Source organism: Mus pahari, chromosome 12, assembly GCF_900095145.1.
Source record: "Mus pahari chromosome 12, PAHARI_EIJ_v1.1, whole genome shotgun sequence".
In the NCBI taxonomy this organism is placed as follows: domain Eukaryota; kingdom Metazoa; phylum Chordata; class Mammalia; order Rodentia; family Muridae; genus Mus; species Mus pahari.
In genome coordinates, this window is record NC_034601.1 from 12,893,599 (window position 1) to 12,909,153 (window position 15,555).

At 48.3% G+C, this 15,555-nt stretch overlaps 1 protein-coding gene across 1 annotated transcript; it reads right to left on the reverse strand.

Annotated features, from left to right (window-relative positions):
• Positions 1-2,841: 2,841 nt before the first annotated feature.
• Positions 2,842-5,075, reverse strand: Sdf2l1 (stromal cell derived factor 2 like 1). The gene is made up of 3 exons (XM_021209674.1): positions 4,822-5,075; positions 4,295-4,491; positions 2,842-3,502 (listed from the first exon to the last, which is right to left on the reverse strand). The coding sequence occupies exons 1-3, from the start codon at positions 5,006-5,008 to the stop codon at positions 3,221-3,223; spliced, it is 666 nt and encodes a 221-aa protein (XP_021065333.1). The 5' UTR covers positions 5,009-5,075; the 3' UTR covers positions 2,842-3,220.
• Between the last annotated feature and the right edge of the window lie 10,480 nt (positions 5,076-15,555).

A 15,555-nucleotide genomic window follows, 5' to 3' on the forward strand; every position in this document is an offset into this window, starting at 1 on the left:
CAGAAGAGGGAGTCAGATCTTGTTACAGATGGTTATGAGCCACCATGTGGTTGCTGGGATTTGAACTCTGGACCTTTGGAAGAGCAGTCAGGTGCTCTTACCCACTGAGCCATCTCACCAGCCCAAGAATGCTGGTTTTTGAGACATTGAATACCACTGGCTAGTTGGGAAACTCACAGAGTAGACCAGGCTAGCCTTGTGTTTATGGTAATCCTCCTGGGGTTTTGTAGTGCTGGGGATACAGCCACTACGCTGCACCTCTCCACACAGATACAAAATAAAACATCCAGAAATCCCAGCATTTGGGAAGTAGAGAAAAGAGCCAGAAGTTCAAGACCAGCCTGAACTACATACTGTTTTTAAGGAGAGGGGGGCTCAGGCTGGTAAGATGGCTCAGTGGGTAAGAGCACTGACTGCTCCTCCAAAGGTCCTGAGTTCAAATCCCAGCAACCACATGGTGGCTCACAACCATCCATAATGAGATCTGACGCCCTCTTCTGGTGCGTCTGAAGTCAGCTACAGTGTGATTATGTATAATAATAAATAAATCTTTAAAAAAAAAAAAAAAAAAAAAGAGGAGAGGGGGCTCACCAAAAAGGCGGCTCAGTGGTTAATAGGGTTGGCTGCTCTTCCAGAGGACTCAGGTTCCATGCCCAGCATCCACAAGTTGGCTCATAGGCATCTGTAACTCTGGTTCCAGTATCCTCTTCTGGTCTCTAAAGCCATTGCATGGATAGACATATGGGCAGGCAAAACACCCATACTCATAAAAATAAAAATCAAATGTAAAATGAAAGTATTTTGCTGCTGCTCCTGTGTTTTTGATTTGTAATGTTTTGCATTCTGCATGGAAGCAACTTTTCTGCTCCAAGAGTTTGGGGGCTGGAGAGATTGATGGCATGGCTGTCAGAATCGAGTACTGCTCGTGCAGAGCTGCTAAAATTGGACTTAATGAGTTCCCTAGCCATGCTAGATGGCTCACAGCCACCTGCAATCCCAGCTACAGGGGCTCTAACACCCTCTTCTGACCTCTGAGGACACCAAACTCGGGTGCATATTCTCACACACACACACACACACACACACACAATTTAAAGCGACATTTCAAAGCTTTGCGATAGATCAAAGCACAATAGCGCACACCTTTAATCCTAGTACTTGAGAGGCAAAGGCAGGTGCATCTCCATGAGTTCAGGGAGACCAGGCTACACAGTGAGTTTCAGGCCAGCCAGAGAGAGGCACCTGGTAAAACCTGTCTCAAAATAAGTTTGTCAGTGGAAAGACCAAGTCCCTTACAGACAGGGGAGTGATGGTCCAAGACATAACTCCCTCCCCTCAGGATTCAAATTGACTACAGCTTTTCTCTCGTCCACACATTAGTAAAGTCAACTGATTTCTCAAATCCATGTTATCTGTTCTTCCCACACTATCCCAAGTCCCTCCCAGCCAACTGTCATCTCAGCCTCTTAGGATTTTTCCTGGCCCTCAGGAAATCACCCCACTAGTTCCCTGAAGTCCTTATGACCTACTCAGTCCAGCCCAGAAAATCTGTCATTCCTTCCATCACCTCTAGAGGCCATCACACACCACTAGAGAGCTGCCAGCTGCTGGTGTGGGACCTTTTGCTAGTGTGTGTGTGTGTGTGTGTGTTTTCTTTTCTAATTTAAACTACACACCCCATCATGTGCATTATTTTATCTAATTTTAGAGTTGTAAATGGGCCCTACTCCCTGTACATGCTAGAAAATGCTCTACCTATAGCCTCAAACATACCAAGTACCAGCTGTTCCACAACTCAATTAATCCCCCAGCTCTCTAGTCTTGGGTTTTTGGTTTTTTGGTTGTTTTGTTTTGTTTTGTTTTTTCGAGACAGGGTTTCTCTGTATAGTCCTGGCTGTCCTGGAATTTACTCTGTAGACCAGGCTGGCCTCGAACTCAGAAATTCGCCTGCCTCTGCCTCCCAAGTGCTGGAATTAAAGGCACACGCCACCACTCCCGGCTTCTAGTCTTGCTTTTAAATTATACAACCCTAACCACCCAGATTGGGTGGGTTTTGTTGTTGTTTGTTTGGAGTGGGGAGGTTGTCTTCCCTTGAGATGTCCCTTCTTATTCTTTTAAAATTACACATATCCCTGTAGGTTTGTGCGCATGTGTGCAGGAATAAGAGGTCTGAGAGATCCCTCCTGGAACTGGAGTTACAGGTTGTTAACCACCTGACATGACATAGTTACTAGTCCTCTGAAGTGCAGGCTGTGCTCCCAACTACTAAGTCATCTTCCCTAGTTCTCTTCTTTCTTTAGGGCCTTGGAAGGTCCTAGTGGGGGCCTGCACCTTGGGCAGGCCAGAGTAAGGGGGGAGTGTGCCATTGCCATCAGAAGTCTGGAAGCCTGAGGTGTCAATTTCTAGTAGATACGCAGAATCCTCATCGGACTTTTAGTCAAAGATAAGTTTCAAAACTGCTACAACCACCAGAAGAATGGCGTCCTGAGAGTAAGAGATGAGGGTACTGGGGAGCTTGAGCCCATCCCAGTTGGCAGGGGCCCTGCCTGCGGCCAAGGCCCTTCAATAGAAAAGTTGCCTAAGATCAAGTCCTGGGAAATGAGGTTGGTGGCTATGAGGACCCTGTACGGTAGACGGCAGTGTTATAATGCACAGACAGGCATCCAGAAAAGGTTTGGGACAGTGAGCTGGCCATGTGTGCTGTGTGATGCTAGCAGGCTGAGAGTGATCTCTGGAACCAACATAAAGGTGGAAAATGAGAAGCGGCGAGACAGAGCTGCTCTGACCTCCACGCATGCACTGAGGTACAGGTGGCAACAAACACATCTCATGCACTCACACTTAGTAATAAAAATTAGTTTATTGAACAGGTTGGGGCCAGTTGTGGTGGTGTACACCTTTAATAACAGCACTCAGGAGGCAGAGGCAGGTGGATCTCTGTGAGTTCCAGGCCTGCCAGGGATACATAGTGAAACAGTCTCCAAAAAAAACCAAAAACAAAAACAAAAACAAAAAATCAACAGGGGCTTCAGACAGAGGAGATGGTAACTCAGACAGATATGGCTGGCACCTTCAGATCTTCCCCAGGGTTACAGCGAAAATAATCCCAAACCAACATTCTTTAATCATAAAGGCACTTGAGGGCCCCTACAAACAAAGTCTTACACAAGAGTGGCCCTGAGATTCCCGCCTAGCCACCCTCCTATCACTCATCCGGCTCTCAGAGTTCATCGTGACCCGTGGAGGGATCTGCTCCAGGCTTGATGAAGATTCCTTCCATGGCCTTCCACGTGTTGTGAGCATTGGCACTAGGCATGCCATGAACCTCATGCTGCCCACGGATGGGGTTACCATACTGTTCACCAGTGACCGACAGGAACACAGAGGTGCCCACATGCTGGAAGCGGACACTGGCCTCTCGCTCCCAGTGTTGCCCAGAACATCGGACTGTCCACAGGTCCAGGTCGTCACCCTCACCGTCTTCCCCAAAAGCACTCACTTCCTGAGAGTGTAAGGGTTAGGGACAGTCACACAGAGGGTACACACTCCCCTGAGCTGCATGTCTAGCCCTAATATTTGCACCTAGTATCCTGGGCCTCTGGTCCTTTCCCTGACATTTAGCATTGACAGCTATGAAAACAGAAGCCAAGAGTCCTGCCCTAGCCAGGTTTGGTGGCACACCCCTTTAAGCGTAGCACTCAGAAGGTATAGGCAGGCAGATCTCTGGGGGTTTAAGGCCAGCCTGGTCTACATAGTGCGTTCTAGGACAGCCAGGGCTACATAGAGAAATCTGGTCTCAAAATAGATTCTCACCCCATTCTTCAGGTTCATAGAGCCTCTTGTATCAGTCTGTGTAGTGCCCACTGGCCTTACCCCCAAGTTCCCTCCAACATTTTCCCCCTGAAACTCCCCAAAGCACTGTCAGATTCTCCCTGTGTCCCTCCCAGACCAGCTGCAATGAACCCTGTGCTTCAGTAGGACCTCTTCAGTAGGAAGAAGCTCCCACTTCTTTCAGATCCCACCTGAGTTTCTCCTTCCTGCAGTTTCCTATTATCTGCGCTGTGGGTCCACCTCTGTGTCCAAATAGGAACTAATGTCTCTCTCACTTCTAACTCGGAGGAGGAAGTTCCTGGGGGCAGGACCCAGAGCAGGAGCTCCATAAGCTTCTGAATAGAAACTCCCAATTCACAGTAGCTGACACTGAGTCCCCTCGTGGGCCCCTCCCCTACATCCCTCCCGCTGTCTTTGAGTCCCTGCCCCACGCAGCCGCAGCGGGTTTCGGAACGGGGCTTGCCTGGTTGTTGGATAGAGGCGACGGGAAGTGGTGCGTGTGCAGGTTCTTGCCGGTGAGCACGTGCGTGAGCCGCACTGCCTGCCCACAGCGCACTGGGAGCCCGCGCGGGCACCCACCCTCGGAGCCGCCGCGAATCCGCCAGTAACTATTGGCATCGTCGGACTCCTCCACGCCGGTTACCGACTGTTGGCCGCTGCCTGAAGAGTAACAGCCCACCCCAACCCGTGGACTCTTGTTAATCACAGACCTCCGGACCCTCGTCTTGAACACTAAAAAGTTTCCCTCACAGCCCCTACCACTCCAGGATCCAAAGGGCTCACCCCAGCCCCGGCCAGACCCTAAGGACCGGTGGACACCTCCCTCCCCCGGCCCGCGCATCCTCACTCCCTCAAGCTTGTCTGTCACGACCTACAAGCGAGTCTAGACTCGCAACCACCCAGCTCCCAGACAACCCACAGACCCCGCTAGGACCACCTGGTCTCTAAGCCTCCGCCCCCCTGGCGGTCCCAGTCACCACCCCTGCGCACCAGATCCGTATTTGATGTCGTGTGAGTGCAGCCGCACTCTGTGGTGGGTGTTGAGCAGCTTCAGCACTGACCCGCAGGTCACTAGCCCGGCGCTGGCCTTGGACGCGCCACCACTCTGCACTGAGAGCGTCAGCAGCAGCCCCAGCAGCGTCGGCCCCGCTACCCTGCCCCGGCTCGCGCCCCACATCGCGCCAGCCGGCCGGGTTCCAGCTGCGACAGACCTCTGCGCTTCCGTCCTCGACTGCGGCCAATCCAGCTCTGACAGCGCCCTCCCACCACAGCCAATCGTCTGCGCGCGCGCGTTCCTCCTGCACTGCTGTTGGACCGTGTGAAGCGGCCCCACCCCCAGCTTCCAAGGAGGTGGCTGGAAAGGGGTTGGAGACACCAGGAGGGTTTTAACTGGTCCACGCTTCCGAGGACCCGCCAATAAAGCAGTGGCTGAGGCGAGCGTCCCCCGAGAGGCCACGGAGAGCTGCACGCCCGGGTTGGTTGCTTCTAGTCACCTGGCTGCCCGTTAGAGATCCTCAGGTGTAGTTGGTACAGGAACCCCTTTGACCCTGGACCCCCCTAAACTTGTGTCCCTCCACTCAGACCCCGGGATAAAGCTACAGATTTTTATGTTAATCACGAGATTTTGTGGTCTCAAAGTGGACAGATAACAAAGTTATTGAAATCTCCTGGCCCCAGGTGTTAATCAAACTGGCACTGAATCACATCATTTCCTGGACCCCATGGTTTTTTCATTCTCTTAGCCATGCAGCTACTTGAGTCATTTGATGGCAGAATCCTAAGATTGCTGGATGACATAGCTGTGAGCCCTCACCCACAAACACACGCACACACTCGCGCGTGCGCTCACGTACACACATTCACTCTATCCATCCACCTATCCATCCATCTGATGAGTATTCACAAAGGAACTGCCCCTCCAGGCTACATTACTAAGAAGCTGACGAAGCATGTACTTAGGGCACTAGCTAGATACTCAGTAAAGTTTATGTTTCTTATGTTTTCCGCTGCAGGTATAGCTTAGTTGAGTGAGTTCAGCAAGTGCAAATCCCTGGATTTGATCCTTAGCAAATCAACCCTCAATTAGTGGAGGCAGGAAGTTGAAGAAGAAGTCTGAGGTCCTCCATCTAGAGAGGATGACAGACAGACCACAGGTTTCTAAGTTAGCCGTGTCAGAATAGTTAGAATCAAAATGGAGTCCTTTGTTAGGCCTTTAACCCAAACTAACATGTAAATATGAGGCTCAGAAGGAGGGGATCTCGTGTATATCTAACAAGAATAATTTACAAAAGGCTCAGCCAGAACAGCCTTTCACAAAGGCCACCGCAGCCTCACACAAAATATCTCTGCCAAGACAACTGCCTACAAGCTACCTGCTTCTGTTTGCTTTCTGTTCTGTTTCATAAAACACTCAAGCAGAGACCATAGAGGAAGGGCTACTTACAGCTTGCGTGCTTCTGCTTCTGCTCAGCTTTTTGTTTGTTTATTTATTTATGTATTCCTTTTTCAAGACAGGGTTTCTCTCTGTTTTCTCTCAGGGTCTCAACCCTGGCTGTCCTGGAACTTGCTTTGTAGACTAGGCTGGCCTCGAACCCAAAGATCTTCCTGCCTTTGTCTCCTGAGTGCAAGTCACCAAACCTGGTTTCAGTTTGCTTTCTTGGTTTGCTGTTGTTTTGTTGGAGTTTTTGGTTTTGCTTGTTTGTCTTTGAAACAAGGATACACTGTGTGGCTCTGGCTGTTCTGGAACTCAATCTTTAGACAGGGCTGGCCTTGAACACACAAAAATCTGCCTGCCTCTGCTTCCCAAGTACTAGAACCAAAGGCATTCCCCATTCACCACTGTATACCCAGTCAGTTAGCTTTCTAATACAACCCAGGACTACCTGCTCAGGGATGGTACTGCCCAGGTTGGGCTGGATCCTCCTACAGCAATTAGGAATCATGAAAATAACCCACAGGATTCCCCACAGGACAGTGATGTGGAGTTAGTTCCTCAGTTGAGGCTTTCTCTTTTCAGGTTGTTGTTCATAATCAAGAGCATTATACTCCCTACTTAATATAACACTGTTTACTTCTAATCTTTGTAGCCAATGATTAGTATTATACAATCATTTTGTAATTTCCATTTCTCCATTTACAACTTCCTCTGTTTCAACTTCCTGCAGTATGTTCATAGCTTGTGTTCATTGAGAATGCTCAGTTGTCCCTAAAACTATATTTTTGGGGACTCTCTTGGATTTTCTTTAGGTAGACTGCTTACACTCCAAAGCCAAACTGGGGGAACCAATTTTTTTTAAAAAACTCTTATGGGGCCTCACCTCATGACATTTTATATTTCTCTCTCTCTCTCTCTCTCTCTCTCTCTCTCTCTCTCTCTCTCTCAAACTTTTTTTTTTTTTGGTTTTTCGAGACAGGGTTTCTCTGTGTAGCCCTGGCTGTCCTGAACTCACTTTGTAGACCAGGCTGGCCTTGAACTCAGAAATCCACCTGCCTCTGCCTCCCAAGTGCTGGGATTAAAGGCGTGCGCCACCACGCCTGGCTTTCTCAGAAACTTTTAAAAAAAGATTTTTTTTTTTATTTATATGACTTGTAGCTGTCTTCAGACACACCAAAAGAGGGTATCGGATCCCATTACAGATGGTTGTGAGCCACCATGTGGTTGCTGGGAACTGAACTCAAGAACAGCAGTCGGTGCTCTTAACCACTGAGCCATCTCTCCAGCCCTTGAAGTGGAAACTTAAGGATTCTATGTGTCATTTGCGTTGGATGATGTTTTGTTGGGGCAAACATGTGAAGGAACGTTTTGCTGAAGTGGACATAGATGAAAAGCTAAGGCAGACTCATGAAGGAACATTCAGATAAAAGGATGTTTTGCTTAACAAACACCTGAAAGGACATATGATAAGGGATTCGCCGCTAATGACACATATATATATTGGTCCATCTTACATTACGTAGTTGAACTCCATTTGTCAGGACTCCATAGAGAAAAGTGCACCAAAAAACTTCTGGTGGTGGTATGCCTCAGCTTCCTGCACTTCTACAGACTCTGCCGATTGACAGGGTGATGTCAGCTGAGACAGACTCCCATGGAGTTTTACTAAGACAGACTCATGTGCTGAGGCAAGACAATTGGTTAGGCAAGACCCATGGAGGACACATGATGTTTAGAGCGAGTACAAAAAGGACTCAATGGACAGTGATAGGAGCTTGTTGGTCTTGCCTCTTAGATGATCTTCCCTCCCTGAGAGAGGCACAGCCACGAACTTTTTCTGGCACTCCTATTGGTCCTGGTCCCTTCTGCTGACTCATTTGGATTGGGCTGAGGTCTTGCTGGTAGGTTGTGTCACTGCACACTACCGAACTGGAGTGCTGGTGTATTCGTAACCATTTGTGATTGGCTCCAGCTTCCACTACTGGCCTGTGAACTAAACTGCTGATTTCCTGGCAACACAGATGAGATTGGCTCCAAAGAACAATTTCTAAAGAGGTTCATCCCTTTCCCTATATCCTTTCTTTTCCAGTTCTGGGGGGTGGTAGGCTAGAAGGGATGTTAAAGCATTTAAGAACCGTCAGTAAAAGTAGAGAGAGAAAAAAAATAAAATTATACTTTTTATTGCTTCTTTGTGAGTTTCACATCATGTACCCCAGTCCTGCTCATCTCCCTGTCCCCTCATATCCAAACTTTAATAAAATAAATACCCCAAAATGAAAACCACACACACACAGCATAGAAAACATCTCATCATGGAAGCTGTAGTGTGTCACAGTCTGTCCCATAGCATACCCCTCTGTCCACACATCTTCACTTGCATTGTGGGTCTGGTTGGAGATCTTTGGCTTCTGTGACATCATCAATATTGGATGAATATTGGCTTCTTCCTGGTTATCTTGTTGCTGCCCTGTGTTGTGAAGCAGGAGAACAGGAGAGCTGTTCCTGTCCCTCACGGGCTGCAGTACTGGGGACAGTGGGGCCTGCACCTGGCCTGGGCAGCACAGTAGGGTTGGCCCTGGCCAAGGAGGCATGGTTGACCCAGCCCCAAGGGTGTGAGAGTGGGAGAGGTGACCTAATGCCTCTCAGACTGCGCACTTGAGAGAGTGGGCCAGTGGCTGGGCAGCACAGTGGAGCTGGCTCTGGGGGTGTGGATGTGGGTAAGCCAGCCCTGAGGATGTGAGAGCAGGAGAACTAACTGTGAGCAGGTTTGATCACCTCGGCTACCACCCAGGCCCAGATTCAGAGCTCTGTGCTGACTCATCCCAAATTCTGTATCATTTACAAACAGTTGAGATTCGTGAAAGGGCCAGTTCTGCTGATCCAAAGTTGTAGGAGCTTCACAACACAGAGCAAAAATTGTTTCCTCTTTGTGCCTCCCCTGCAGACTACAGTCCCCAGCTTACCCTGTAAGGAGTTGCACAGGTGTGATCATGGCTTCTCCAGTGCCCTCCACCTTCCAAGCATAGTTTGTCTTTTAGTTCAGAGTCCCAAGACAGTTTGAGCAGTTCAGTTTGAGTCAGCAGACTCATGGAGGTCCAACCAAGTATTGAAGGGTTCAGAGCTGGTCTCCAAATGTTGTTGTGAGCAGCATCTCTCACTTTGAGCTTGTTCGCATAGGTATGTGTTCCTCCCACCCCTGTTAGCAAAGGTCCATTTTCTCTCCACTTGATTCTGTTGTCTTAGGGTTTCTATTCCTGCACAACATATCATGACCAAGAAGCAAGTTGGGGAGGAAAGGGTTTATTCAGCTTACATATTCACATTGCTGTTCATCACCAAAGGAAGTCATGACTGTAACTCACACAGGGTAGGACACAGGAGTTGATACAGAGGTCATGGAGGGGTGCTGCTTACTGGCTTGCTTCCCCTGGCTTGCTCAGCTTTCTTTCTTTCTTTCTTTCTTTCTTTCTTTCTTTCTTTCTTTCTTTCTTTCTTTCTTTCTTTCTTTCTTTCTTCTTTCTTCTTTCTTTCTTTCTTTCTTTCTTCTTTCTTTCTTTCTTTCTTTCTTTTTCTTTCTTTCTTTCTTTCTTTTTCTTTCTTTTTCTTTCTTTCTTTCTTTCTTCTTCTTTTTTTTTTCTTTAGAGACAGGGTTTCTCTGTNTAGCCCTGGCTGTCCTGGAACTCACTCTGTAGACCAGGCTGACCTCAAACTCAGAAATTCGCCTGCCTCTGCCTCCCGAGTGTTGGGATTAAAGGCGTGTGCCACCATGCCCGGCTTCAGCTTGCTTTCTTATAGAACCCAGAATCACTAGCACAGGGATGGCACCACCCACAAGCGGCCCTCCCACCTTGATCACTAATTGAGAAAATGCCTTACAGCTGCATCTCCTGGAGGAATTTCCTCAAGGGAGGCTCCTTCTCTGTGATAACTCCAGCTTTGTCAAGTTGACACACAAAACCAGCCAGTACACCTGTGCAGGCACTGTGACACGCTATCAGCAGAACAGCAGAGAACTGAGGCATTTGGAGGTTTCTCAGCTACACCTCAAAAACTCCAGCAGTTTTCACTCCCACTTCTAGGAAGCAGTGGCCTCTGAGGTTTACAAAAAGTGACATTCAAGGCTGGACAAATGGGGCCATGGTTTAGAGCACTGGCTGCTCTTCCAGAGGTCCTGCAACCAATTCCCTGCAACCACATGGCAGTTCACACCTATTACGGTTGCCCCTTGAGATCCATTGCTCTCTTCTAGTGTGCAGACATGCATGCAGACAAAAAATTCCATATACATAAAAGAGAAAGAAGACAGACAGAGTGAGGGGGGGGAAGCTTCAGGCTAGATGACTGGATCTAGGAAGGCTACATGCAGGACAGACATTGTAAGAAGAGTGCTCATTTAGAATGTTGCAGCTTCAGACATGAACAGCTAAAAACGGGGACATGAACTTCAGCCTGTCAGGCTCAACGGTCTGCCAAGAGATCATTGGGTCATGGGCTAAAGATGCACACTTCTAGCATAAGGTACTAGTGATTTCCAACGGGGGACTTCTCCCAGTATCCCAGATATGAAGATCTCTGAAGCTGTGGAAGAGCTAAGCTCTTTTTGGACTTGGCAATGGGAACTGTCAGTGGTGCTAATTAGCAGCCATTGTCTTTGAAAATCAAGGGTACCCTCTTAGCATTTTTCTTGTCACAGGATTTTCTTGTCTCTGGAAGAGAGGTCAAAGGCCAGTCTCTACAGTCTACCGTATATTTTCAGCAATCAGTGAAAATAGGCAGACTCCCTTGGTTTGTCCTAACTACCGTCCTTCCTTGGAATAGAGTCAGGCCAGTGGGGCATAGCAACCACAGGATTGGTATGGCCAGGTAGAGGATATGGCCTCTACTACAAATGGATCCCTGATCCATCTACCTTAGGACCTTAGTCCTTCAGAATGACAGATAACCAAGCTTTCCTTGAATCTAAGAGTGTGGGTGTAGCCAGAGTGAGTGCTACAGTTGTGTCTTTCCATATCCCTGAGCTTTGTGGAAGAAGACTTTCAGTGATGGCAATTCTTTGGTTTTTTTTGTTTTTTGTTTTTTGTTTTTTTTGAGACAGGGTTTCTCTGTGTAGCCCTGGCTGTCCTGGTACTCACTCTGTAGACCAGGCTGGCCTCGAACTCAGAAATCTGCCTGCCTCTGCCTCCCAAGTGCTGGGATTAAAGGCGTGCGCCACCACCCCCCAGCTGGTGATGGCAATTCTTAGTTGTCAACTTGACTATGTCTGGAATTAACTAATACCCCAAAATAGAGAGCACACCTATAAGGGAGTTTTGCTTAAATTGAAGTGGAGAGATCCACTTTTTATCTGGATCTTTGAGGTAGGAAGACACATCTTTAATCTAGATCTAATCTGAGCCAGGGCTTCTGCTGGAAATCAGTACAAAAGGACATGGTAGAGGGAAGCTTTTGCTCTTTGTCTGCTTGCTCTCTCTCTCCTTTCCAGCAAGACCATTCCTGCACTGGCATTAGAGTCTACTTGTTCAGGGTTCCAGTGTACACTGAAGTCCAGCTGAGACATCCAGCCTTGTGGACTGAGCAACTACTAAATTCTTGGAATTTCCATTCACAGTCAGTGATTGTTTTTTGTTTTTGTTTTTGTTTTTTTTTTTNTTTGTCTGTTTGGTTTTTCAAAACAGGGTTTCTCTGTGTAGCCCTGGCCATCCTGAAACTCACTCTGTAGACCAGGCTGCAGTCAGTGATTGTTAGATTAGCTGGATTGCAGGATGTTAACCATTCTAACCTATATATACACACACATATATGTACATATATGTATATATATGTATGTATATGGAGAGAGAGAGAGAGAGAGAGAGAGAGAGAGAGAGAGAGATTAATTTTATAAGTTCTATTACTTGAGAGAACACTGACTAATACACCCAAAGCAGACATTGCCACTACCTGAAAGGCTTGAGTCCCAAAACCCTGACTAGGGGAAGCAAGAGAATAAAGGATAGACATATAGACACATATAAGATGAAGCTGGGATAAAGTGCCGTTCTCTACCTGGCACAACTGGGAACCTTGTTTATTATGTTCAAAAGATGCAAAGATTGGCCAGTGTGGGTAGGAGGTCTCCATAGATGAGCAGTCTCAGGTTGCAAATGTGACACCCCCACCCCTCAGGGCTCATAGGCCAAGAGGGCAAAGGGATCAGACACAGACAGGGGCTTCTGAAGCCCTGTGAGTATGTTGGTGAAGACACACAGGGACCGGCTGCAGGGACGCAAATCAGCATTACTTGAGGTGACTCAAGGTTTATATAATTTTGGGGGAACTGAGGGTAGAAACATCCAGGACTGAGGACTTAGGGTCCTGAAATCATTAGCATGGGGAAGCATTTCAGGAATCTCAGATGATCCTGAACTGAACGTGAGAAAGGAAGAAGATCCTGTAATCTAACTAAGGCTACATGACATTATGCATATAGAGGAGGTGGTGGTGGGGGTGAACGCCCCAGACAAGGTCAGAGAAGAGGAAGCCCTGCCAATGAAGGGAGTCCTCTGTTGCATGTAATTATAAAAAACAGTCTGCGCTAATCACCGGCACTGGCGGTCTTGGTCTGTTCCCATCCTGGTACATAGCCAGAGACCAAGACCGTGTTTTTCTCCTACAAACGCCTCTGCCTCTCCAGAGCTCTGAGATCGCTCTCTTGGTCCCTGCAGCTAGCTGCTGTGTGCTCTGCACAGCTAGCTGTGGGTGCACTCTCTCCAGCCTGTGGGCTAACCTCTTCCCTGAAGCTCAATCCTTACCCAGCCTTCCCATCCCAAAGCCTGGCCGAATTCTGCCCTAGCTAAGTTCTTCGCCACAAATGGAAAACACCAGACAATCTTAGTTTAGAATCAACAGAAGACACAACTGCTGGGTGCGGGATCTACTATCCTATGTTGGAAATCTTCCAGTTGCTGGATCCACCAGGCCCGACAGTTCTCAGTTTACACCTTGCTTCCTGTAGCTCCCACCTGTAGCTCCCAGTCTGTGGGCTGAGTCCCTTTGTGGTCAAATAACCCTTCATAGGGGTCACCTAAGACCATCTGAATATCAGATGTTTACATTATGATTCATAACAGTAGCAAAATTACAGTTATGGAGTAACAAGGAAAATAATTTCAAGGTTGGGGTCACGGCATGAGAAACTGTATTAAGGGGTATCAGGATCAGGAAGGCTGAGAACCACTGTACAGAGTCTATACAGGGTGGAAGAACTCGAGTCTGGGTTGGGGTGGAGAATTAGCCATGTTGGGGTGAGACTTTGGTGATGTAGGTGTTTGGAGGGGGGGTTGTCACTCACTCTTCTGTAAGTAATCATTCATCCATTCTTCTGTAAACCATAAAATGATTAATTCACCAAGTTGGACCATTTTCAAATCATTACTTCTGTAGATCATCAGTGTCCTATCTTATATCCTAAAGAAAAGTTCATGGAACATCGGGGCTGGCTCACCTTGAAGATGCTATTTAGGGGGCAGGCATCCAGGAGCAAGGGAAGAAGCTCACACACCAGCACCAGACAGCTGTGTCCACCAACATGTAATTTATTTCCATTTGTCTCTTTGGCTCCTTTGATAACATTAGCAGAGCTCCTCCTGAGCACCCAGTCATCTTGACCTCCACTCAAGACAGGGCCTGGCTGGGTGGCCAGCTACTTGGATAGGACAGGAGTGCTCTATGTGGCTCACAGAGGCCTCATGGGGAGTTATTGGGGCTCATTACAGTGGTTGTATTCATAAAGTTCTCCAACTCATGGAAAGGCGGGTTAGGAGGTGTGTGCTCACCCTCAAAAAAATCCTTGGTTTCATCCTCCTTCCTTCCTCTGTCCTCCTCTTCCTCCTCTTCTTCCTCTTCCTCCTCTTCTTCCTCCTCCTCCTCCTCTTCCTCCTCCTCCCTGTCCTCATCCTCTTCAGTGTTCACCACTTTCTTGGTCTTGGAAGACCTAGAGCCCATACTGGCATTGGAGATGATAGAGTGCTTGGTCTCTGACAGGTTAGGTGTCTGTTCCTGGCCTGTTCCAGGATCCTGAGGGCTGAACAGCTGGTGGATTGGCAACTCAGGGTGGAGGGAGAGGTAGGACTCTGGAGACTGGTCTTGGTCTGTGTCGCCAGTAAGCTCCGGTTGCATGGAGGAGGGTTCTGTGCTATGGTGGGAGGCACCAATACGGGAGGCACTATGTGGAGAGGTTCCTGACCTGGCGGCATGTCTTAGAGCCTGCCGTGACAACTCAGCTTCTTCCAACTTACGAAGAAGACAGGTCCAGTTGATGTCTGAGGACAGGCGGATGTGGGTACCCTTCACCTTCTTGAAGCCTAGAAAGATGTCCATGAGAACCTCAGTGATAGGAAAGGAGATGAAGCCAAGTTGCTTACTGAGGCTTTCCTCAAACTTGTACTTGCAGATAAGCAAGGAGACTGCCTGCTCAACCAAGAAATTAGTGAGTTCCTCAAACCAGGGGTTAGAGACGTAGGACAAGCTGGAAACAGACGAGATGGAGGGCAGAGGTTTCTTCTTCGAAAACTTGGTGTTGGGGCTCTGTGCAACAGCCAAGGAAAGAAAAGGAGATGTTTAACCCTTGTCATCCCCCTACTGCCCTGTGACATCATATTGCTACACCCACCTTGGCCATTGTGCCAGTCTTCCCCCGTTACAGTCAGGGAAGCCAAGCTCATCACACCAGGATACAGGCCTGCCACATCTGCCTACTGTAACGCTCAGCCCATGCCACATCTGCCTACTGTAATGTTCAGCTTTACCTGTCAGGTCTAGAGCAAACCCAGCAGCCTGAGCAGGCTGTGCGCGTGCAAGCTTGCACACAGCTTGTGTTCAGGAATTACACTGGAGCCCTGATGATGGTAGGTTGAGATGTCCAGAGACCTTCAAGGTCAGGCCATCTATGTCTTCATACACACTTTTTGACCAAGGTCCCCTTCATGGAGCAGAAAGTCTAGAGAGTCCTAAAGCTAGATTAGAGGACGCTTGGCCTTAGGGTACAGAGTTGCCCTCTTGGCAAAAACTCCTATCCAGCCGGGTGGTGGTGGCAGCAGTGCCAGCAGCTGCAGCGGCGGTGGCGCACGCCTTTAATCCCAGCACTCAGGAGGCAGAGGCAGGCAGATGTCCAAGTTCCAAGTCAGTCTACTCTACAGAGTGAGTTCCAGGACATCCTGGGCTACACAGAGAAACCCTGTCCTAAAAAAAGCAAGCAAGCCGGGCGCGGTGGCGCACGCCTTTAATCCCAGCACTCAGGAGGCAGAGGCAGG